Below are 22,785 nucleotides of genomic sequence, written 5' to 3'. Positions count from 1 at the left end.
GGCTGCAAACAGAGCCTGCAGCTGTTTTCTCTCTGTCCTGAGCACCGGCCATTCCAAGATAGACTGCGCTGGCACACAGAGGCTCCCCTGAGCCCCTTGCGCTATCTTGACAGACTTCTCCTCCTTGAATCTGACCAACCCTTAAGAAACAAAGGGAGCAGGTGAGAGAAAGGAGACGGCTAGGCCCGATTTGCAGAATCCTCAGTCCAGTATATCTGAATGAGCATCTCCACCCCCATCGTTCTACCCGGACACTGAGAAGCCCTGCGAGAAGCCAAGTGACAGGGAACCAGGCAGAAGGCCTTCTTGGTGGTGGCACCCGCCTTGTGGAACGCCCTCCCACCAGATGTCAAAGAGAAAAAGAACTACCAGACTTTTAGAAGACATCTGAAGGCAGCCCTGTTTAGGAAAGCTTTTAATGCTTGATGTATTACAGTATTTTAATATTTTTTTGGAAGCCGCCCAGAGTGGCTGGGGAAACCCAGCCAGATGGACGTGGTATAAATAATTTTTTTATCATCATCATCCCATGCACCTGATTTCATGGGCGCCCAGAGAGGGAGAGGAACAGTGAGAGAGAGGCGGAGATGTCCGAAAGAGAGGTGGGAAAAACAGAGAGGCGAAAAGGCACATGTTTGCCCCTGGAATCTTGTGACGGTGAGTTCCGCAGGTCTTCGTTCCACCTGCCACTGTACCGGTTTGCCAACCAATCACCCACACATCGTGGCAATAGGAGACACGAGGGGGAAAACCACACACCTCTCCTCTCTTCCCACTCTCTCAATTGCTCATCAGCTTCCTCCGCAAACATCTCGCTCTAACCACGTCATCCTCCCTCAAAGTGGCAAAAAAACAACAACCCCGCTCTAAAAAGACATTGTTGAGCCACAGATGTCATTCTCCTCGGCCAATAGGCTATGATGGCCTCTGGGGGAGTTCTTATGTGGCTCAACAGTATCTCGAATTGAAGTATTGGGTCGGAAGGGACCCCATTCCATGGAGGCGCAGGCCAATTCTGTGTCCAGGGCAGCTGTCTACCAGCTCCATCTGGTATGCAGGATGAGACCCTCCCTGCCGGCAGACTGTCTGGCCAGAGTGGTGCATGCTCTGGTTATCTCCCGCTTGGACTACTGCAATGCGCTCTACGTGGGGCTGCCTTTGAAGGTGACCCGGAAACTACAACTAATCCATAATGTGGCAGCTAGACTGGGGACTGGGAGCGGCCGCCGAGACCACATAACACCGGTCTTGAAAGACCTACATTGGCTCCCAGGACGTTTCCAAGCACAATTCAAAGTGTTGGGGCTGACCTTGAAGGCCCTAAACGCCTCAGTTCAGTATACCTGAAGGAGCATCTCCACCCCCATCGTTCAGCCTGGACGCTGAGGTCCAGCGCCGAGGGCCTTCTGGCGGTTCCCTCACTGCGAGAAACAAAGCTACAGGGAACCAGGCAGAGGGCCTTCTCGGTGGTGGCACCCACCCTGTGGAACGCCCTCCCATCAGATGTCAAAGAGATAAACAACTACCTGACATTCAGAAGACATCTGAAGGCAGGAAGGTTTTTAATGTGTGACATCTTAGTGTATTTTTGGTCTTTGTTGGAAGCCGCCCAGAGTGGCTGGGGAAACCCAGCCAGATGGGCAGGGACAAATAATAAATTATTATTATTAATTATTACTATTATTATATCTAGCCCAACCCCTGCAATGTAAGAATAGGCAGCTGTCCCTGACGGGGATCAAACCTGCAACCTTGCCGTTATCAGCACAGAGCTCTAACCACGGGGTACACCAAGGCCTTGGAAACGAGGCCTTATAAACAAAACCGAAACTCTTTTGGGGTTGTTTTTTTGGAGGTGGTTGCCCTCCAGCCGCCTCAAATCGCCCCCAGGGAGCAGTTTTGCAGAATCACCCCTCCCCTTGTTTAAATGCACCGTGTTTTCGTTTTGTAGAGGAGACAGATTTGGGGGGGGGGGTTGGGTGTGTGGAATTTGCCCTTTTAAAATCAGAGAGAGAGGGGGGAGTTCGGGGGGCTGGAGACGCCTCAAAATAAATAAATAACCTTTCCTTTCCTTCCCCACCCCCATGGAGACAAAAGGCTAGCTACCTTTCTTCAAAGCCTCATTCATCTTGCATTGGAGTCCCTAGTGACTTGTCCCATACAGTGAATAAATCAGAGAGGGTTTTTTTAAAGGGAGGGGGGAATAGATGGGGAGGAAAGCAACAGAGGGCTGACACCAGCCAATAGCAGCCCAGAACATGCTCTTGTGTAACCATGGCGACAGCCAATAGCTTCCAAGATGATGGATATATATACATACACACACACACACACACACACACACACACACACACACACAAAGAGAGAGAGAGAGAGAGAGAGAGAGAGAGAGAGAGAGAGGGGGGCAGGCAGAGAGTCTCTCTTTCCCTGTATCCCCCCTCCCAAAAAATGATAGATAGATAGATAGATAGATAGATAGATAGATAGATAGATAGATAGATAGATAGATAATGGTATGCCCCAACACAGCTGAACTGCAGAAGCCAGCCTTCCATTTTGAGTTGGTTTTGACTCGGGAGCTCAGATTTATTTTTAATTTTTTTAAGTGGGGTGGGGGGAGGTGGCAGAGAAAATAATGGGTGGCAGACGTCTCCCTGCCCTCATCGGTCAAGATTTTAATCTGCGCCATACATCGAAAGCACATCCCAGCGCATCGGTTTTTCCACCTGTCAAAAGGATCCTGGAAACTATAGTTTTGTCCTGCGCACTGCAAATTGCAGCTTCCTCCGAGGGGTGGGTGGGAAAACTACAGTTCCCGTGGTTCTTTGTGTGCGTAGGGGAGTGCATGTTTATTATATACCATAAAACCCACATACACCGAAAGCCCTCCGAGCGAGTGACGAAAAGGGATAAGAGAATAAGAGTCTCACTAAAATAAAATAAAATTGCACCCTTAAGTTAAAGTGTACAGGCTAAAAACCAAAAGAAAAACAGACTGAAACAAATTAAAACCCCTACGAACTTTCTAAATGCCTGGGCTTTAAAGGATATGCTTTGAAAGCATGATGTGGACTCTGTTAGAACCCCTTTCTGCCCATTCTCACTCGCTGCCCCATATCCATGGAGAACGTTGGGGGAGAAGAGAGATGGGATGGGGAAAAGGGCAGAGAATTGCTTCGGAAGACGGGTGAACTAATGCCAGGGTACTGGAAGAAGCAAAGATCACCCGTGTCGAAGCAATGATTCTTCAACATCAATTTCATTGGACTGGTCATGGTGTTTGCATGCACGATTATCATCTTCCAAAGCAACTGCTCTATTCTGAACTTAAAAATGGAAAGCGTAATGCTTGCTTTGTTGTTGTTTAGTCGTTTTGTCTGTCCGCCTCTTTGTGACCCCCTGGACCAGAGTACGCCAGGCACTCCTGTCTTCCACTGCCTCCCGCAGTTTGGTCAAACTCACGCTGGTGGCTTTGAGAACACTGTCCCACCATCTTGTCCTCCGTCGTCCCCTTCTCCTTGTGCCCTCCACCTTTCCCAACATCAGGGTCTTTTCCAGGGAGTCTTCTCTTCTCATAAGGTGGTATTGGAGCCTCAGCTTCAGGATCTGTCTTACAGTGAGCACTCAGGGCTGATTTCCTTCAGAATGGAGAGGTCTGATCTTCTTGCAGTCCATGGGACTCTCAAGAGTCTCCTCCAGCACCAGAATTCAAAAGCATCCATTCTTCGGCGATCAGCCTTCTTGATGGTCCAGCTCTCACTTCCATACATCACTATGCGTAATGCTGGCGGTCAACAAAAGAGGTTCAAAGACTCTCTCAAGGCAAATCTTTAAAAAAAATGTAGTATAAACACCAACAACTGGAAAACACTGGCCTGTGAGTGAACCAGTTGGAGAACCTTTACCAATGGCGTCATGGGCTTTGAAGACACTCGAACTCAGGACACGAAGGAGAAACGTGCTAGGAGGAAGGCACACTTGGCAAACCCTCACCAGGATCAACTCCCACATGGAAACCAATGTCCCCACCGTGGAAGGACGTGTGGATCCAGAATTGGCCTCCACAGTCACTTACGGACTCATTGTTAAAACCGTGTTTATGGAAGACAGTCTTACTCGGCTACGAGGGATCGCCAAAGAAGAAAAGTAAAATTTCCTTCTTTTTAGTGTGTGTGCGAGGTTCCAACCCTCTAAAAGAAAAATGTAGAAAACCAAGATAGTCATTGGAGGTCAAGTCTATTTTAAGGCTGACTATTCATTATGTATTAATGTCATAAACGCTCTTGGGGAAAGTTTTGGCTCAAGGCAGTGCCAGGGAAACTCTAGATCCCAGAGATCTCTCTCAGATCACCCACCCTCCCCACTTCAGTTATTTTAAGCTGTAGGCAAATTAAAGTCACCAACCCCTTTGCGGAGACCACACGTAGTCTCCTACTGGATTGGATTCAGAGTAGACTCATTGAAAGGACCCAGGTCATTCCCTTTCAATGGGCCTACATTGGACAGGGACCCACCGATTGCAACAGCTGTGTTGGCAGCCTATAAATATATAGTTAAAAAAGCAACAACAGAGGGTCTACCTGGGTCCATAAAAAGAGGGCAGGGAGAATTTCCATTTGGGTGACTTTTCGCAAGTCCTTCAAAGTCTGCAGAGTTCAAGGGGGATGAGCTAGAATTCTTTCAGCACCCTGGACAGAGCAGGCATCAAATATCCCTAAGGTTCCCTATAAATTTAAAACGGTCTTGCCCACTTTGAACAGCCAAGGCTTCCCCCTCAATTCATCATGGGAACGGTAGTTTGGTCTGAGTGCTGAGAGCATTTGCGACATCCCTGTTCCCAAAGTTCCCTGGGAAGAGGGGATGGATTTTTAAACCACTGGTCCCATCACCTCCTGGCAAATAGAAGGGGAAGAAATGGAGGCAGTGGGAGATTTTACTTTCTTTGGCTCCATGATCACTGCAGATGGTGATAGTAGCCATGAAATTAAAAGACGCCTGCTTCTTGGGAGAAAAGCGATGAGAAACCTAGACAGCATCTTAAAAATCAGAGACATCACCTTGCCAACAAAGGTTCATATAGTAAAAGCTCTGGTTTTCCCAGTAGTGATGTATGGAAGTGAGAGCTGGACCATAAAGAAGGCTGATTGCCGAAGAATGGATGCCTTTGAATTCTGGTGCTGGAGGAGACTCTTGAGAGTCCCATGGACTGCAAGAAGATCCAACCTCTCCATTCGGAAGGAAACCAGCCCTGAGTGCTCACTGGAAGGACAGATCCTGAAGCTGAGGCTCCAAGACTTTGGCCACCTCATGAGAAGAGAAGACTCCCTGGAAAAGACCCTGATGTTGGGAAAGATGGAGGTCACAAGGAGAAGGGGACGACGAAGGATGAGATGGTGGGGCAGTGTTCTCCAAGCCACATGAGTCTGACCAAACTGCAGGAGGCAGTGGAAGACAGGAGGGCCTGGCGTGCTCTGGTCCAGGGGGTCACGAAGAGTTGGACACGACTAAACAACTAAACAACAACAGTAATTGACAAGAGCTTTAAGCTCAGGGGCTGGTCAGCTGTCTTGCATGCAGAAGATCCCGGGTTGAATCGACTAAAAAAGGGACCAAGTGATGGGATCGTTCCTTCTCTGACCCAGAAGAATCAAAAAGTCTGACTCTGCGTACAAGGCAGATTCCTGCATGCCAAAACTCTGGTGAAGAATTAGAGGATTTGGGTTGGAGTGGCATTGTTTTGTTGTTGTTGTTGTTGTTGTTGTTGTTGTTGTTGTTGTTGTTGTTGTTGTTTTAACCATTGTAATATGATGATGATGATCTATACCCCCTGCCAATCTGGTTGGGTTTCTCCAGCCACTCTGGGCAGCTCCCAACAAAATATTAAAAACACAACAAAACATCAAACATTAAAAGCTTTCACTTGGCAAATCCTACATAAGAGTAAAATAAATTCAGGATTAAGGGGGTGGAGGGGCCGTGGCCCTACTCTCCAAGTGCAGGCAAGATTCCAGTCCTCATTGTTCTCAGCCTAAAAAAGGGAATTGTGGATTGTGGAGAGATCATCCCCTAATAATAATATTTTATTATTTCTACCCCGCCCATCTGGCTGGGTTTCCCCAGCCACTCTGGGCGGCTCCCAACAGAACATTAAAAACAGAATAAAACTTCAAACATTAAAGACTTCCCTAAACAGGGCTGCCTTGGGATGTCTTCTACAAGTCAGATAGTTGTTTATCTCCTTGACATCTGATGGGAGGGCGTTCCACAGGGCGGGCGCCACCACCGAGAAGGCCCTCTGCCTGGTTCCCTGTAACCTCGCTTCTTGCAGGGAATGAACCGCCAGAAGACCCTTGGGAGATGGACCCTAGTTGGAGATGCTCCTTCAGGTATACTGGGCCTGGACCGTTTAGGGCTTTCAAGGTCAGCACCAACCCTTTGAATTGTGCTCAGAAACCTACTGCAAAAGCACCCAGGTTTTGAGATTCAAAAGGAACAGGAGAGACACCCCCCTTCTCCTCCCCCAACCAATAAATAAATAAATTGATAGGGACATTTGTGCCTTACGTCTCCCTGCCAAAATGCAGAATTTGGAATTAAATTTGTGGCTGGGGAGGAGATTGAGTGAACATATTAAACTACAGTCTCAGGGGTCTTAGTTATCAACCCAGATGTTCTGGGGAGATTAACAGCCTGGAAGGAGATCCCATCTGTCACCCCCGGGGCCAAGCCAGCATCACATATCTAACGTGTCATATTAGATGAAAGAGAAAAACACTGGGAGAGTTAAAAGAAGAAAATCACGAGCGTTAAAATGAAATTATAGAACAGGAGGGGAGGAAGTGTATATTAAACAGAAGGGCATTAAAACAGCCAACAAAGAAAAAGGGTTATCCGACTCAGAGTAGACCTATTGAAATTGACCTAAGCCTGCCCATTAATTTAAATGGTTCTCGGACTGACGTTAGACACTATCGATTGGTTTTCTTTTGGTTTTAGAAAACCGTAATGCTTCTGATTTGCTTCTAGATTATTGCTTCCCTCATCAAAGGACACTTCCATTTGCTAAGGGTGCTGGGAATTGTAGCTCCGTGAGCGGGGGAACTACGATTCCCAGGATTGTGGGGTTTTTTATTGCTTAAAAAAAAAAGTTAAATGGAAACATTGCATTTCTCAGTGTTAAAGCAATAGTTTGTTAAGCAATACCTTAACGTCGATCAACATAATCAAATATTTAGGGATGTGGGGGGTTATTTAAAGCCCCCTACAAAATAAACATATATTGATGGAATGTTTACTTTCTATACTGGCTCAATAGAGTAAAAATATTTCTTGGAAATATGCAGAAAACTGAAGCACACACATACACCCCAGAGAGAAAGAGAGAGGGGGGGATGGAGGGAAGGAGAGAGGGTGGAGGAAGGGAGGAAGGGAGGAAGGGAGGAAGGGAGGAAGGGAGGAAGGAAGGAAAGAAAGAAAGAAAGAAAGAAAGAAAGAAAGAAAGAAAGAAAGAAAGAAAGAAAGGAGAGAGGGGGAAGGAAGGAAGGAAGGAAGGAAGGAAGGAAGGAAGGAAGGAAGGAAGGAAGGAAGGAAGACCCACCAAGGCTAAACCTAACTAGTGCTGTTACGGTTAGTCATATTCTTTCATTTCAAGGGCTCTACTCTGAGTCCAGAGGGAGGGACCAGATCCAATGGCTTCAAGTGACAAAAAAAAGAGATTCCAATGAAACATTAGGAAAGAACTTTCTGAGGCTAAGGGCCATTCAGCAGTAGACTGGACTCAGAAAGGGGCAGAGTGTCCTTTACTGGAAGATTCCAAACAGAATTTGGGCGGCCAATTCTCATGGAGTCTTTAGCTTTGATTCCTGTACTTCAGGGGGTTAGACTGGATGGCCTTTGGGGGTCCCCCATTCCACGACTCTGTGAAAGTTGGACACGGGGGCCCCAAAGAAAAAGGAAGAACATCAAAACGAAAGAACTAAGTTAGTGAAAAACAAAGAGCAGGAATCATTAAGATGAAAGGAAAGAGAGAGAGGGAGAAGGAGAGAGAGAGAAAAAATATCCTAAAGGAATTAAATCTGATCTAATCTGGATCTAGTCTGGATTTATTCAGCTGCTTTATCATATTATTATTAATTATTATTATTATTATTCTCTGTTCTACTGGTTTTGGATTCTTGGAAGCTGTCCTGGTTTTTTTTTTTTTTGTTTTAACAGGGGAGGCAATAACTTTTAAAAGAAAAAGAAGAAACATCTAGAGGAGATCTTGTGGGAAAGGAGGAAGGGAATTAAAATGCAAAAAAGGGAGAGGAATTTAAATGAAAGGGGAAGAAAAAAAGAAGGGAGAGGAGGAAGAAAACTGAGCAAGAATTGGAAAGGGAAAGGGCCTGAAAATGAAAAAAAAAAAAACCACACACACACACACACACACACACACACACACACACGCTTTAGTGGCTGAATCTTTTAGGGCCTGGAGATTTTCCAGGGGAAGGAGAGAGGGGCTAGTCTCTCCCGCTGTGCCCCCCCCTATACACTCACACCCTGCAAACCCCCCAGGGGGGTTAAACAAACAGGCTGTTGTTACCAGTTCCTGCTAATTGAAATTTCAGTCAAGATCCAGAGCGCAGGAGGAGATTAAAGGAGGGGAGGCGAGAAAGAGGAAACCCAACTCTGGCAAACAAAGAGGCCCCAGGGGGGGAGAAACAAAGCGGCCCCCTCCCACCTTCCCTCTCATGTCCTGCTAAGAGGAAACATATCCCAGTTTGACAACTGGGAGGCAAGGTCAATGCAATTGCTGGATAGGAGCAGAGGAATCAATATATCATCACACAGACAGACACATTCCCCTCCCATCACACACACACACAGAGGATGGGGTCACCATGGCAACCGGGCCTGACTGGTACCCAGCTTTGCCTAGAGCTCCCCTCCAGAGGAGGAGGGCAGGATCCAGACAGCCTGCTAGAGGATGGGGAAGAGGAGAAGGTCATGGAAAGGATGGTGGGAGGAGTAAAACAGAACCCCCCCCAAAAAAAACCTATTAAAGAAACAATTCTGGGAAGGAAGGAGGAAGGTAAAGGGGGTCCCGGCAAGCTTGTTGTTATTTAGTTGTGTCCGCCTCTTCGTGACCCCCTGGACCAGAGCACGCCAGGCACTCCTGTCTTCCTGCAGTCTGGTCAAACTCATGTTTGTGGCTTCGAGAACACTGTCCCACCATCTCATCCTCTGTCGTCCCCTTCTCCTTGTGCCCTCCATCTTTCCCAACATCAGGGTCTTTTCCGGGGAGTCTTCCCTTCTCATGAGGTGGCCAAAGTCTTGGAGCCTCAGCTTCAGGATCTGTCCTTCCAGTGAGCACTCAGGGCTGATTTCCTTCCGAATGGAGAGGTTGGATCTTCTTGCAGTCCATGGGACTCTCAAGAGTCTCCTCCAGCACCAGAATTCAAAAGCATCCATTCTTCGGCGATTAGCCTTCTGGGTTTTTGTTTTTTAAATTATAAAAAGTGTGCGTGTCTCTCAGCGGGGAAGGGGTTAATGTACGCACCTCAAGTGCTAAAGGAGGGCGGCCGCTGCCTCTCTGCGTGAGTCCCTGCTGCACTCTGGTCGGCCTCTGTGTACAGAGGTGGCTCTCGGCGCAAGTCCCTCTGTCCTAACCACATACAAGGGACTCTTGCACTGCAAATCCATCTCTTCTCCTCACCAGCCTCTCTGTATGAGTCCCCGGTTCCTTCCCATCCGTCTCCACTGGGGATGGAGTGCTCTTTTGCATCTCTGTACAGTGGTACCTCGGGTTACAGACGCTTCAGCTTACAGACTCCGCTAACCCAGAAATAGTACCTCGGATTAAGAGCTGAAAACAGAAATCGTGCTCTGGCGTCGCGGTAGCAGCAGGAGGCCCCATTAGGTAAAGTGGTGCTTCAGGTTAAGAACAGCTTCAGGTTAAGAACGGACCTCTGGAAGGAATTAAGTACTTAACCCGAGGTACCACTGTACTGGGTTATCCTGGAGAGGCGGACACAGAAGAATCTCCACCTCAAGAGAAGAGGCGGCCTGTCGCAACTCTGGATGAGCGACTGAGGGCTTTGGGTATCTCGCCTTCCAGACCTGCTCCCTATATCTGAGATCCGCCCAAAGCAACATAGGGGATAGGCTACTCAGAAGGCGGTTAGCTCTCTGAAAGCAAACCCTTTTTTGACTTTACACTTGCATACCAAATCCTTTGACGTTTGGGATGCAGTGAATGTCTCCGTCCTGGAACTCTGGAGCGCTGCTGCCAGTCTGTGCAGAGCTAGATAGGGGATAAGGCAGTCTGTTATGATGTTAGCCGCCCTGAGCCCGGCTCCGGCTGGGGAGGGCAGGGTACAAATAAAAATTCATTATTATTATTATTATTATTATTATTATTATTATTATTATTCAGAACCCTTCCTGAATCTGCTGTCTTCAATCAGAGCAATTGTTCAGAAAGGTTTCTCGCAGGCTATTTAACAAAGGCCAGTCCTTTCCAAGCATGGAAGGGAGAGCTGGACCATCAAGAAGGCTGATCGCCGAAGAATGGATGCTTTTGATGTCTGGTGCTGGAGGAGACTCTTGAGAGTCCCATGGACTGCAAGAAGATCAAACCTCTCCATTCTGAAGGAAATCAGCCCTGAGTGCTCACTGGAAGGACAGATCCTGAAGCTGAGGCTCCAAGACTTTGGCCACCTCAGGAGAAGAGAAGACTCCCTGGAAAAGACCCTGATGTTGGGAAAGATGGAGGGCACAAGGAGAAGGGGACGACAGAGGACGAGATGGTGGGACAGTGTTCTCGAAGGGACCAGCATGAGTTTGACCAAACTGGGGGAGGCAGTGGAAGACAGGAGGGCCTGGTGTGCTCTGGTCCAGGGGGTCACGAAGAGGAGGACACAACTAAACGACTAAACAACAACAACAAGTCCTTACCAAAGTTCCTGGAAAGAGCAAACACAAGCCTCTCGTCCTCCCCACCCTAAATTAACAAATAAATCCCACGCCTTTCCTAACCCCTCGAAGTTCACGCGAGCACAAATCTGCCCCAGTGTCCCTGCAGGTAACTCTAACCTTGGGACAAAGGCTTGCCTGACAACCTCCTGGCCTGCGATCAGCTTAGAAACCGGTGAGATTGCTGTAGGATCTACTGTATTTTTCGCTCTATAAGACGCACCAGACCACAAGACACACCTAGTTTTTGGAGGAGGAAAAGAAGAAAAAAATTCTGAATCTCAGAAGCCAGAACAGCAAGAGGGATCGCTGCGCAGCCTGCATCCGCTCCATAAGACGCACACACATTTTCCCTTACTTTTTAGGAGGGAAAAAGTGAGTCTTATAGAGCAAAAAATATGTTAGTTATCTTTGGGGTGGTGGAAAGGAACAGGAGACAAACCAGTTTGCTTTGGGGATGGCACCAGATTGCTGTTCCGAACCGAGGACTCTAGAGATTGACCTAAGAGTCAGCAAGTGCCGAGTTCGAATCTTGTCTCTGTCTGGAACTCACAATGGATGGCTTGAGGCAGGTCTTTGTCTCTCCCTTCCCACCAAAAAATATGGATGATAATAATACTAGATTACCTGACAGGGGTGGTTGTTAAATACTAATTTTATTTATACCCCATCCACCTGGCTGGGGTTTCCCTAGCCAATCTTGGCAGCTTCCAGCACATATATAAACATCATAAAGGATGGTTTAAGGATTGTTTCTTTATATCTGCTGAATGTACATGTAAAGAGGCTTTAGCTAAGTGGCAGAGTATCCATGGCAGGTTCCACAATTGGCACACACACACACACACCCCCCCGCCTGAAACCTTAGAGAGCTGTTGCCAGTCAGTGTGGGGAATATTGCACTAGATGGAGCCATGGTCTAAGGCAGCGTTCTGTTCATTTCGGCCTTGCCGTTCAAAGCGATGAGGACTAGAATCTTGCTTTATTTTTAAGGCAAGGTCCATGGCATGCAGATGGTCCCCCTTGCCTGAAACCCCCGGACAGCTGCTGCCAGTCCGTGCGGACAGCACTGAGATAGGTGGAACCATGGGGGTACCGACTCCGTATAATGCAATTGATGCAATTGAAAGAGCACACATTGTTTTATTATTATTATTGTGCATCCAACATCCCCGGCTCTGAGCCTTACAACATGCAAAGTCATTCCAAGAGCGAAATGGAGCCTCCTGGGCGAGGGCAGTCTACCGCAAAAACGCCAGGGATGCAAACCAGGGGCGTTCCTTCTACCGTCTTTGTTGTCTGCATCAGTTTTTCCAGAGGGCATGTGTCCAACCACTTCTGGACACAGAGCGCTCTATTAGATGGGCTGTTTTTTTGGGACGGATCCAGCAAACCCATTCCGAACGCTCGCTTGTTTTTTTCTTTCTTCCAGGGCGTTGGTGTCATTTGGCTAAACTCAGAGACGTTCTTTTTTGGCCTCTCTCTTTTTGCCTTTCCTGTGGACGTCAGCCAACCGGCCAAGCCTTTTGGAAAGGGGCGGTGGGGGAAAATGGCGCTCCATTTTGGACCAACATCAAATCTACACACAGAGAGAGACACACACACTGCCTCTTGCATCCCCAAATGTCTGCCAACACACCTTTGTCTGGAGTTGTCATCACTAGGCAACAAAAATGCAGAAAACTGGTCCCTCGTCCCTTTTGCAAGGAGGGGGGTGTTTGTGTGTCTGTAATGACGACAGCGAGATGGATAGATAAACAGACAGCGAGATAGATAGCCAGCCAGCCAAACGATCTATCACCAAAGGAGGCTGAAACAACTAAAACACAATATTGGCCATCGTTTAAAACACACACGTCGGTGTAGCACAACCGAAATGAGATTGTGGCTCCGGGGAACACCGCAGCGTGAACAAACCCAGGCTCAAAACCGCAATCTGGACCTTGCAAAATTAAAACCGTCCCTGCCACCCTCCACAGCTTGCACCCTGCATTTTCGGCTCCCGGTTCCCCCCAAGGGCTGGTACCTGGTTTTATAAACCCGCAACCTGAGAGGGCCAGCGGATGCATTAGAAAAAACAAACAAACAAACACAAACAGATTGAAGCTTTTTTGTTTGCCGTCGACGGCTATCGTTTGAGAGCAGGAGAGAAAGCCTATTGGAAAACACAGGTGCATCTCTTTAAGAAGAAAGGCAGCGAAAGGAAAAAGATGAAGGAGCCTTACCTCATCAGCAAAGAAGGTTGAATGGAGTAAGGACAGGACCCAGAGCAAGCCCATGTAGTTCTCTGCATTCTCTGCCACCGTTTGGCTGGTTCTCCCCTCCCTCTCTGATGGATGCAGATGGGCTTGGCTGGCTGGCTCTGGCAAGGACGGAGGCGGCAGCGCTCTCCAGCGAGCGCTAGGGAGCGGTGCAGAGTCAGTCCACTGGGTTGCTAGGGGGGGAAATGGAGCCGAGAGAATATTGGAGGAGGAGGTGGTGGAGGAGGCGGCTGCAAGGCAGTCTGAAAATTTTATTTTTATTTTCCTTATTATTATTATTATTATTTATTTATACAACAAGGAAAAAAACACAAATACCACATTACACACAAATTACAAAAATAACCATAGACACATAATTTTCTTGGCAAACAATAAAACATCTACTGGTCTTAACGCTAAAGACCCAACTTCCCGTCTATTCCATATTTCAAGTTCATATTACTTATTGCCAACACTCATTTTTTTTCATAATTAAACTTATTCTCAATAAATCTAATTTCTTCTATCTACCTTGCAACTACTACTGAAGCATTCGAGGAACTTCAGTAATAGTTGCTAGGTAGATAGAAGAAATTATTTTCATTTTCCAAAGGACGACCCTGCTTTCATGCCCGCCCACCTGTGCCAAAGACATCACCAGGTGGACCTGGAGATGCCCCTTCCCTGAAAACTCTGGGAAAGGGCCGGTGGTCAGTGGCTTTTAACCCACCCTGGGGTGGCCAGAATGATGGTCAACACTGGCCTCTGTCCCTCTTCCCTTCGCTCCCTCCTCTGTTGCCCTCTGGCGTCTCTGCCTCTGGAAGGCTTGCAAGGTTGTTAGTTGCAGCAGCTCTGGCTGCAAGCTCCATGGGTGAATGGGGCCTATGGGGCCGGCCAGGGGGTGCTTGCCAGGCCCCTGTGGGGCAGTGTGAAGAGGTGCCTCTCTTTGGGGGCAGCTCAGAGAGCAAGGAAGGCAGTTGTGGCTGCCCAGAGGTCTCCCAAGGAGAGAGGAGGATGTTTGAAAAAGAGTGAGGGGCTGTCGGCTCTGCAGGCAAGGGGGGGGCAGAACTGGGCTCCTTAGCCCCACAGGGGTGCCCTGTGTTTCTCTTGCACTCAGATCCTGCTGGGGGGAGGAATGCTTTCCTTGGGGGCATCTGGCCGGACACTGAGAATGCTAGAATAGAAACCCCCCCCATTTGGGATCGGCCTTACCCTTTATTTGCCCAATCAACCTGCGGAACTGCTGCTGCCACCACAAAACGCCTGCTCCACATTTCTAAGGACTCAAATCTTTTGTGTAGCGGTACTCCGGCTTTGGAACTCCCTGCCACTTGACACCGAGCCTCCGCGGCGCTCTTTTCAGCGCCTGCTACGAAGGTTTTTTGGTTTAGGCAAGCCTCCCTAGATGCTTAGAAAATCGGTGTCATGGTCCGGTCTATGGGCGATCGAAGTCCCGGCTGAGGACGTCGGGACCAGGGGCAAGATGGCGGGGTGGGAGCAGGAATGGGAGTCAAGAAGTCAAGGGTCTGAGGGTCAGGAAGCAGGGAGTCACGAAGTCAGGGGTCCGAGGGTTGAGAAGCAAGGAGTCACGAAATCAAGGGTCCAAGGATCAAGAAGCAAGGAGTCACGAAGTCAGGGGTCCCAGGGTCAAGAAGCAAGGAGTCACGAAGTCAAGGGTCCGAGGGTTGAGAAGCAGGGAGTCACGAAATCAAGGGTCCAAGGATCAAGAAGCAAGGAGTCACGAAGTCAGGGGTCCGAGGGTCAAGAAGCAAGGAGTCACGAAGTCAAGGGTCCGAGGGTTGAGAAGCAGGGAGTCACGAAGTCAGGGTCTGAGGATCAGGAAGCAAGGAGTCACGAAGTCAGGGGTCCGAGGGTCGAGAAGCAAGGAGTCACGAAGTCAGGGGTCCGAGGGTCGAGAAGCAAGGAGTCACGAAGTCAGGGGTCCGAGGGTCAAGAAGCAAGGAGTCAAGAAGCCCAACGCAGCAAGGCTGGAAACGTGTTGCTGTGGCAAAGAGCCGAAGGGAAATGCTGACCTTATATCCCTTCCCGGCTCTTGCCACCAGGTGCAGCGAGTTACCAATCGGCCTCACCTGTGCGGCTGTGCCTTGCCTCTCCAGAACAAACTTAGGAAGGCCCCAGTCCTGCGAAGCCCTACTGGTCCCAGGGCCTGGCTCCTACATGCACTCTTGACAGTCGGTGCGAGTTTTAACCTGCTTTCAGCCGACACTTAGCTTTTTTCAAGGTCTTGTTACTGTTTTATCTTTTTCCTAAATGACTTTGTGGGCCTTTTTAAAAATATACATACATTCCAGCAGCTTATAAATTTTATGAAACAAATAAACCGGTGTCTTCCGACATTCTTCTACCTGCAAAGCTGGCATTTGCCTGCTCAGAAAACACTTAGAATGGTACCATGGGTTTAAGAACAGTTTAGTTTATGAACAACTTGGATTAAGAACGCTGCAAACCCGGAAGTAGGTGTTTTGGTTTGTGAACTTTGCCTTGGAATAAGAACACGTTTCGCTTCCTGTTGAGTGTGTTCCATTTCATGCCCCACAGAGGACCTTAAGGTCCATGAATAACCATACTTTAGAGGTCCCAGGCCCTAAGGAAGTCAGACTATCCTCCACTGGGCCAGGGCCTTCTCAGTGATGGCTCCGACCTGGTGGAATGCTCTGTCCCATGAGACCAGGGCCCTGCAGGATTTAACCTCCTTCCGCAAGGCCTGTAAGACAGAGCTATTCCGCCTGGCTTTCAATTTGTACTTAGCCTGATCTTTTATTCCAGTTCCTTCCCTCCCCCTCCCCATTATATGAAGATTACCTGCTCTGGGACCCCACAGCTAATTCTCCCCTGGTCTCCTCGCTGGCCCAAACAGGACTAATTTAGCCAGCTAGCCCTGGTGATCATCTAATGTCTATTGGATGGATTTCCCCCCTAAACTGATTTTTGAATTCTGAATTTATTGTTATTCATGCTTTATTTTGTGTTTTATGCTGTTTTTTGTTGCATCAATTAAGTGTTTAAATTTGTTGTTAGCCGCCCTGAGCCCGGGTTGCTGAACCGTGAAGGGCGGGGTATAAATAAAATTTTATTATTATTATTTGTAAATAATATTTCTATATTCTGAACAAAATGCTTGGAGGTAGGCTGTATGAATTCTGTATTGCTTTGTAACGATTTGTTGGGTCTCTGGACCGTAATAAAGATTGTTGTTGTTGTAAATTGAGTTCCCTGCTGCTATGGGAAAGCGCGCCTTGGCTTCAGAACGCTTTGGTTTCAGAACAGACTTCCGGAACGGATTAAGGCAGTGGCGTAGCGTGGGGGGTGCAGGGGGGGCCGGCCGCACCGGGCGCAACATTGGGGGGGGGCGCGCTCGCCGCCTCCGGAGTCGCCGAAGAGCCTCGGGCGCAGTCTGTAGCAGAGCCCCATGTCTCGCGGAACCGACAAGCTGTGCGCGCGTCTGGGCTGAAGGCGTCCGGCAGGCAGCGGCTCTCAGTGCTCGCCGCGGTCCCCACGCGCCAGGCAGCCCCTCCTCACAGCCCGCCGCCGCTGCTGCAGCAGCTGGGCCATGTTGCATTTTCCTCGCCTCTCTGCCCTCCTCCTCCGGGCAAGCGGCGTCGTTTGGGCGGCAGCGCCAGGGGCAACTCGCCTCAGATCACCTGACACGGACCCCCCCCCGCCGCCGTGGCTACCTTACCGTAAATACCCCAGCCCAGGCAGCAGCAAGAAGAAGCTGGCAGCGGTGGCAGGTTAGGGGTTAGGGGCGCAAATTACTTGCCTTGCCCCGGGTTAGGGGGCGCAAATTACTTGCCTTGCCCCGGGTGCTGACAACCCACGCTACGCCGCTGAACCAAGGTACCACTGTATATCTACTTCAAACTGCAAAGAACAACCCTTCCTTCAGGTGTTTCTTAAGAAGAGCACCTGCCTTTGTCTCGACTGCTTTAAACTCACTCAGACAGGAATCCCCACCTTTGCTGAAGACGCTGCCTTGTTTATATCAAAATAAACCCACAGGAGAGATTTCCTGGTCTCTTAACTGCTGCCCTTGATCCCAAGAAGGGCAGCTTCAGAGAGGCACCCTGGAGGATGAAGGACTTCTGACCGTCTTCAGGCCATTTCGCTCCCTTTAGAAGATAAAACCGGCCTCGAGAAACAAATCTACGCAGCCTTTCAGATCCAGAGACGGCCGCCCTGCCAGGTGAGGGATGCGCTGAAAACTCAAAACTTGCAGACTTTGCTTTATCCCTTCAATCTCTTTCTAAAACTACAAGAAAGAAGATTCCACCTAAACATTAGGAAGAACTTCCTGACAGTAAGAGCTGTTTGACAGTGGAATTTGCTGCCAAGGAGTGTGGTGGAGTCTCCTTCTTTGGAGGTCTTTAAGCAGAGGCTTGACAACCATATGTCAGGAGTGCTCTGATGGTGTTTCCTGCTTGGCAGGGGGTTGGACTCGATGGCCCTTGTGGTCTCTTCCAACTCTAGGATTCTATGATTCTATAAAGCTACGGCAGAATGTTTTTTCTCTTTCAACGTTTCTAGTCCTGGGCTGAGGGACGCAGGTGGCGCTGTGGGTTAAACCACTGAGCCTAGGACTTGCTGATCAGAAGGTCGGCGGTTCGAATCCCCACCGGGTGAGCTCCCATTGCTCGGTCCCTGCTCCTGCCAACCTAGCAGTTCGAAAGCACGTCAAAGTGCAAGTAGATCAATAGGTACTGCTCCGGCGGGAACGTAAATGGCGTTTTCGTGCGCTGCTCTGGTTCGCCAGAAGCGGGTTAGTCCTGCTGGCCACATGACCCGGAAGCTGTACGCCGGCTCCCTCGGCCAAGAAAGCGAGATGAGCGCTGCAACCCCAGAGTCGGCCACGACTGGACCTAATGGTCAGGGATTCCTTTACCTTTACCTTAGTCCTGGGCTGAGGACGCCAGCCCTTTCTCAAAAACGGTACATGGGCTGAACTGTTTTGAGGGACTTTCATTCTTGCGTTTCAGCTAAAATAGGGATCATTGTTGTCTTTCTCCGGAGGGGGAAGAACCACAGAATGCGTCCCTCTGTACCGCTCCAATTGGCCCCTGTAACTCTCCTCAAACCCTAATACTGCCTCTGGTTTCCAAACTTGGGTCCTCTAGTTGTTTTTGGACCACAACTCCCATCATCTGACTGCTGGTCTTGCTAGCTAGGGAAGATAGGGACTGTAGTTCAAAACCAGCTGGAGTTTGGGAGGCAATGATCTGGTCCAACCCCTCTGAAATACAGGAATCTTTCGCACAATTCAGGGCTCAAACCCGCAACCCAGAGATCAGGAATCTCATGCTCTACCAGACTGAGCTATCTGCAATAAAAGTCCCTGTTAGGGGGAAAAGAGGACGTAAAGAAATATGATAATAATAATAGATCATACAGCAATAATTGCAGGGACGCGGGTGGAGCTGTGCTCTAAACCACAGAGCCTCTTGGGCTTGCCAATCGGAAGGTCGGCGGTTCGAATCCCTGCGACGGAGTGAGCTCCCGTTGCTCTGTCCCAGCTCCTGCCAACCTAGCAGTTCGAAAGCACGCCAGTGCAAGTAGATAAAGAGGTACCACTGTGGTGGGAAGGTAAACAGCGTTTCCGTGCGCTCTGGTTTCCATCACGGTGTACTGTTGCACCAGCAGTTTAGTCCTGCTGGCCACATGACCCGGAAAGCTGTCTGTGGACAAATGCCGGCTCCCTCAGCCTGAAAGTGAGATGAGTGCCGCAACCCCATAATCGCCTTTGACTGGACTTAACCGTCCAGGGGTCCTTTACCTTACCTTTATATATTACATTGGTACCTCGGGTTACATACGCTTCAGGTTACACACTCCACTAACTCAGAAATAATGCTTCAGGTTAAGAACTTTGCTTCAGGATGAGAACAGAAATTATGCTCCGGCGGCGCGGCAGCAGCAGGAGGCCCCATTAGCTAAAGTGGTGCTTCTGGTTAAGAACAGTTTCAGGTTAAGAACGGACCTCCGGAACAAATTAAGTACATAACCCAAGGTACCACTGTATTTTATATATGCTGGAAGCCACACAGAGTGGCTGGGGCGACCCAGTCACATGGACGGGGTATAAACAGTATGCCTTTACAGGAATAATAATGTGAATAATTTTGATTGCAGTGGAAAACCGTTCCCGCAGGGACCCATGGGGACAGAAGTGTTTCTGACCGTCCTGAGCGGCACCAGCGGGCAGGCACCCAGGCTGTGCCGTGCTGGCCTGGCTCTGTTTGCTGCGGTCCGGCTTGGATCCCTGGCCCTGGGTGCAAAAACCCTTTGGCGGGACGAAGCAGGGGACCTTCACTGTGACACCGCCGCTCCAGGCTGCCTCTTGGCCTGTTTCGACGCCGCCTTCCCAGTCTCCCCCTTCAACCTCTTCCTGCTGCAGATGGCAAGTCTCTTGACCCACGGAACGGCCTGCTACTGCGTTTTCCGCCCGCCCAGCTGCCCAGGAAAGAGCGGCTGGAGGCAGCGCCCGCCCCACGGCAAGAGGCAGCTGCACTGGCTCTGCCTGCTGGCCAAGGCGGCACTAGAAGGGATCTTCCTGGTGGTTTTCCATGGACTCTACACTCGCTACCCGTCGCAGCTCCACTGCCCTCCGTCCGTCTCCTGTCCCGACGGGGTTCTGTGCACCGTCCAGCAAGCCAACTGGAAAGACGCCTTCAACCTCTTTGTAGCTGGGGCTTCCTGGGCCTCCGTTGCGCTGTGTCTCCCTGGGTTGTACTCAGCAGCATCCAAAACCTTTCGCTGCGCATCGGGCCGAGGGAAGAGTCAACTGGAACGGACTCTCTTGATCCCGGATGTTTGACACCTCCCATCCGGCCAGCACCGACTGAAGGAGCGTCTCCACCCCCATCGTTCAGCCCGGACACTGGGGTCCAGCTCCGAGGGCTTCCTGGCGGTTCCCTCCCTGTGAGAAGTGAGGTTACAGGGAACCAGGCGGAGGGCCTTCTCGGTGGTGGCGCCCTCCCAACAGATGTCAAGGAAACAAACAACTATCTGACTTTAGAAGACATCTGAAGGCAGCCCTGTTTAGGGAAGTTTTTAAATGTTTGATGTTTTATTGTGTTTTTAATATTCTGTTGGCAGCCGCCCAGAATGGCTGGGGAAATCCAGCCAGATGGGCAGGGTACAAATAATAAATTATTATCATTATTACATCGCCAGCTTTGACTGGGAGCCATAGCTGTCAACTTACAGATTTGAAAATAAGGGACCAGCAGCCAAAAGAAGGGATTTTCCGAGCACAGGTATGTTCAACTTCTGAGCCCCTCCGAGCCAAAGGCAGAAAGCCCCGCCAGCAGTCAAACGAAGCCTCAAGCGGTGGTTCCCACAGCGCAGCAACCCGGCAAAGGGGATGCAGCATTGGAAACCACTGTCACCTCTCCGCTGGGAAGCGCTGGGAAGCGCTGAGCAAAGGCGGGTCCCCAGGCAAAGCGGCCAATTTGATTGGCACAAGGCATGCAAGCTCCAACCCCCAGTCGTTCTTAGACTCCTTATTGGGTGAGCAACGCAGCCAATCAATACAGTTGGAGCTGGCAGCGAGAGAGGGAGAGGAGCGGCTTCCTTTGAAACCCGGGGAATTTAAGGGACATCATCAATAAGGGACAGCAGTGGGACACGGCGCTGGAGATGCTGAATTCAAAAGCAGGTGTTTTGCCACTGAGCTAAGGCCCTTCCCTTCGAAATATTCTAGTTCTCCTGTTTCTGAATGGGTTGATTTAAGCAGGAAGCCAGCTCGCGCCAAGCCAGCAAATTGCACCCTGGAGCTCAATATTGTCCACGCTGGATGGAAGCAACGGTTCTCTCGGATTCAGGCAGGGGGCAGGCCCTAATTGGAGAAGCCCTCAGGGTCTTTCTGCGGGCAAAACCCCAAAGAGCTGTTGCCAGCCAGTGGAGACAATACTGGTCTGATTCGGTGTAAGGTAGTGAAGGAATGGGTTTCTGTGTAGTCAGTTTGAAACGGGACCCAAAACCCCCCTTTTCTTCTTTCTCCAAGAAAGCATTTCTAAAACGAATTAACTTGAGCTGTTGAGCAAATGCATAACAAGAACACAGCTGTATAAACAAAGTTCTCTCCTTTATCAGTCACGGCAATGGATGACCTTGGCTGTTCCAGTGGAGTAGGTATGACATGTCTGGGTCTTATCTTACCACACTCTGACGCGCAGACCTAGTCCGGGAACAGCATCAGAGTGTGTTCTTGGAGTTGGTGACCTCTTGCTCCAAGATAAGAGTATATGGTCAGAAGTACAGGAAGGAAAACCCTTTTCCAGTGGGGCCCCGCAAGACGAACGCCTCGCAAGACGGAAAACCTGCTAGACGAAAGGGTTTTCCGTTTTGGAGGTGCTTCACAAAACGAATTTCCCTATGGGCTTGCTTCGCAAGACGGAAATGTCTTGCGAGTTCCTGCAGGGTTTTTCCCCTCCCCCCCCCTTTCCTAAGCCCTAAGCCGCTTATCAGCTGATCCGCTAAAAGCCGCTAAACCGCTAATAGCGCTAATCCGCTAAACTGTCAATGGGCTTGCTTCGCAAGACGAAAAAACCGCTATACGAAGAGCCTCACGGAACGGATTAATTTCGTCTTGCGAGGCACCACTGTATGGTTAAGAGTACTGAAGCAGGAACGTCTGTGATGTCAACCTGCGTGTACAAGCTGACGTGGCTGGATTCCTGGGGAAGGGGGGAAGAGGGTGCCTGGAGGATATATATACTGCATGAAATTTCTCATTTCTTTGGACTTGCTGTGGTCTGACCACGCAAGTGCCTTTCTGATGCTCCGGAGAGCAGAAATAAAGAACTCTTTCTCTGCAGCAACCCTCGGTGTCATTTGACTTCCTTCCTCCCGTCCGGAAGCAACACTCACCCTACCAATTGGTAAAGACCAATAAGGCTACAGTAAGGGGACCTCCCCTGCCTGCAAAGGCAGTCTCTGGCAGCTTGAGTGGACGAGACCAATAACGGTCAAGAAGGGGGTTTCTGCGTGTGCTGTGGAGGGGGAAAGTGAGGAGCAGAATGAGGCCCGTCCACCTGATGAGGAAGCCCGTCCAAGAGAAGGAAAACCGACCCTAAACTTCCGCCGCCTCCAGGACATTTTTAGGAGAAGGCAGCTAAGGTGCAAACCCAACACAAATCTGGAGTGCAGTGACTTGTACACCTCCTTCCTGCAACCCGGCTGGTGCCGAACAAGCTCTGCTTTCCTTTGGACCCCAATCGCAAGGCGGAGAATGGGGTCTTGTTGTCGGGGCAGCCCAGGACCTCCAGACACACTGCTCTGGCTTATTCCCTGGGGTTGGGGGGTCCCTTCGGTGCTAAAGCAGTTAGACTTCAGATGCCAACAACAACTGCTTTGCAACGCTGCCACATCAAGATCTAGGCTCCGAATGGAATCGGGGGTTTTGCACAGCCTTTGGGTCAAGTGTCAAGGGAGAAGAGATTTCTCGCCTGCACACTCTCGTTCTCCCTACTCCTTGCCACCTGGGTGCACGTTTGATATCCTGCCCCCTAATTTTCACAGCTTCACGTTGCTCTGAGTGAACTCAACCCAATTTGAGATGACCTGGGGG

At 49.7% G+C, this 22,785-nt stretch overlaps 2 protein-coding genes across 3 annotated transcripts in view; one reads left to right on the top strand and one right to left on the bottom strand.

Moving 5' to 3' along the window:
* The window catches only part of APC2 (APC regulator of WNT signaling pathway 2), a 61,709-nt gene extending 48,314 nt beyond the window's left edge, over positions 1-13,395 (bottom strand). Inside the window, exon 1 of the mRNA XM_081845978.1 lies at positions 13,182-13,395. Coding sequence (XP_081702104.1) covers positions 13,182-13,235 — 54 coding nt within the window. The 5' untranslated portion in view covers positions 13,236-13,395. The remainder of the gene's footprint in view (positions 1-13,181) is intronic.
* GAMT (guanidinoacetate N-methyltransferase) overlaps positions 1-22,785 on the top strand; it is a 234,799-nt gene that overhangs the window by 129,691 nt on the left and 82,323 nt on the right. The window lies entirely within an intron of this gene.

This window comes from Podarcis erhardii (genome assembly GCF_964252035.2).
Source record: "Podarcis erhardii genome assembly, chromosome: 18".
NCBI lineage: Eukaryota > Metazoa > Chordata > Lepidosauria > Squamata > Lacertidae > Podarcis > Podarcis erhardii.
This window is presented reverse-complemented; position numbering and strand designations above follow the sequence as displayed.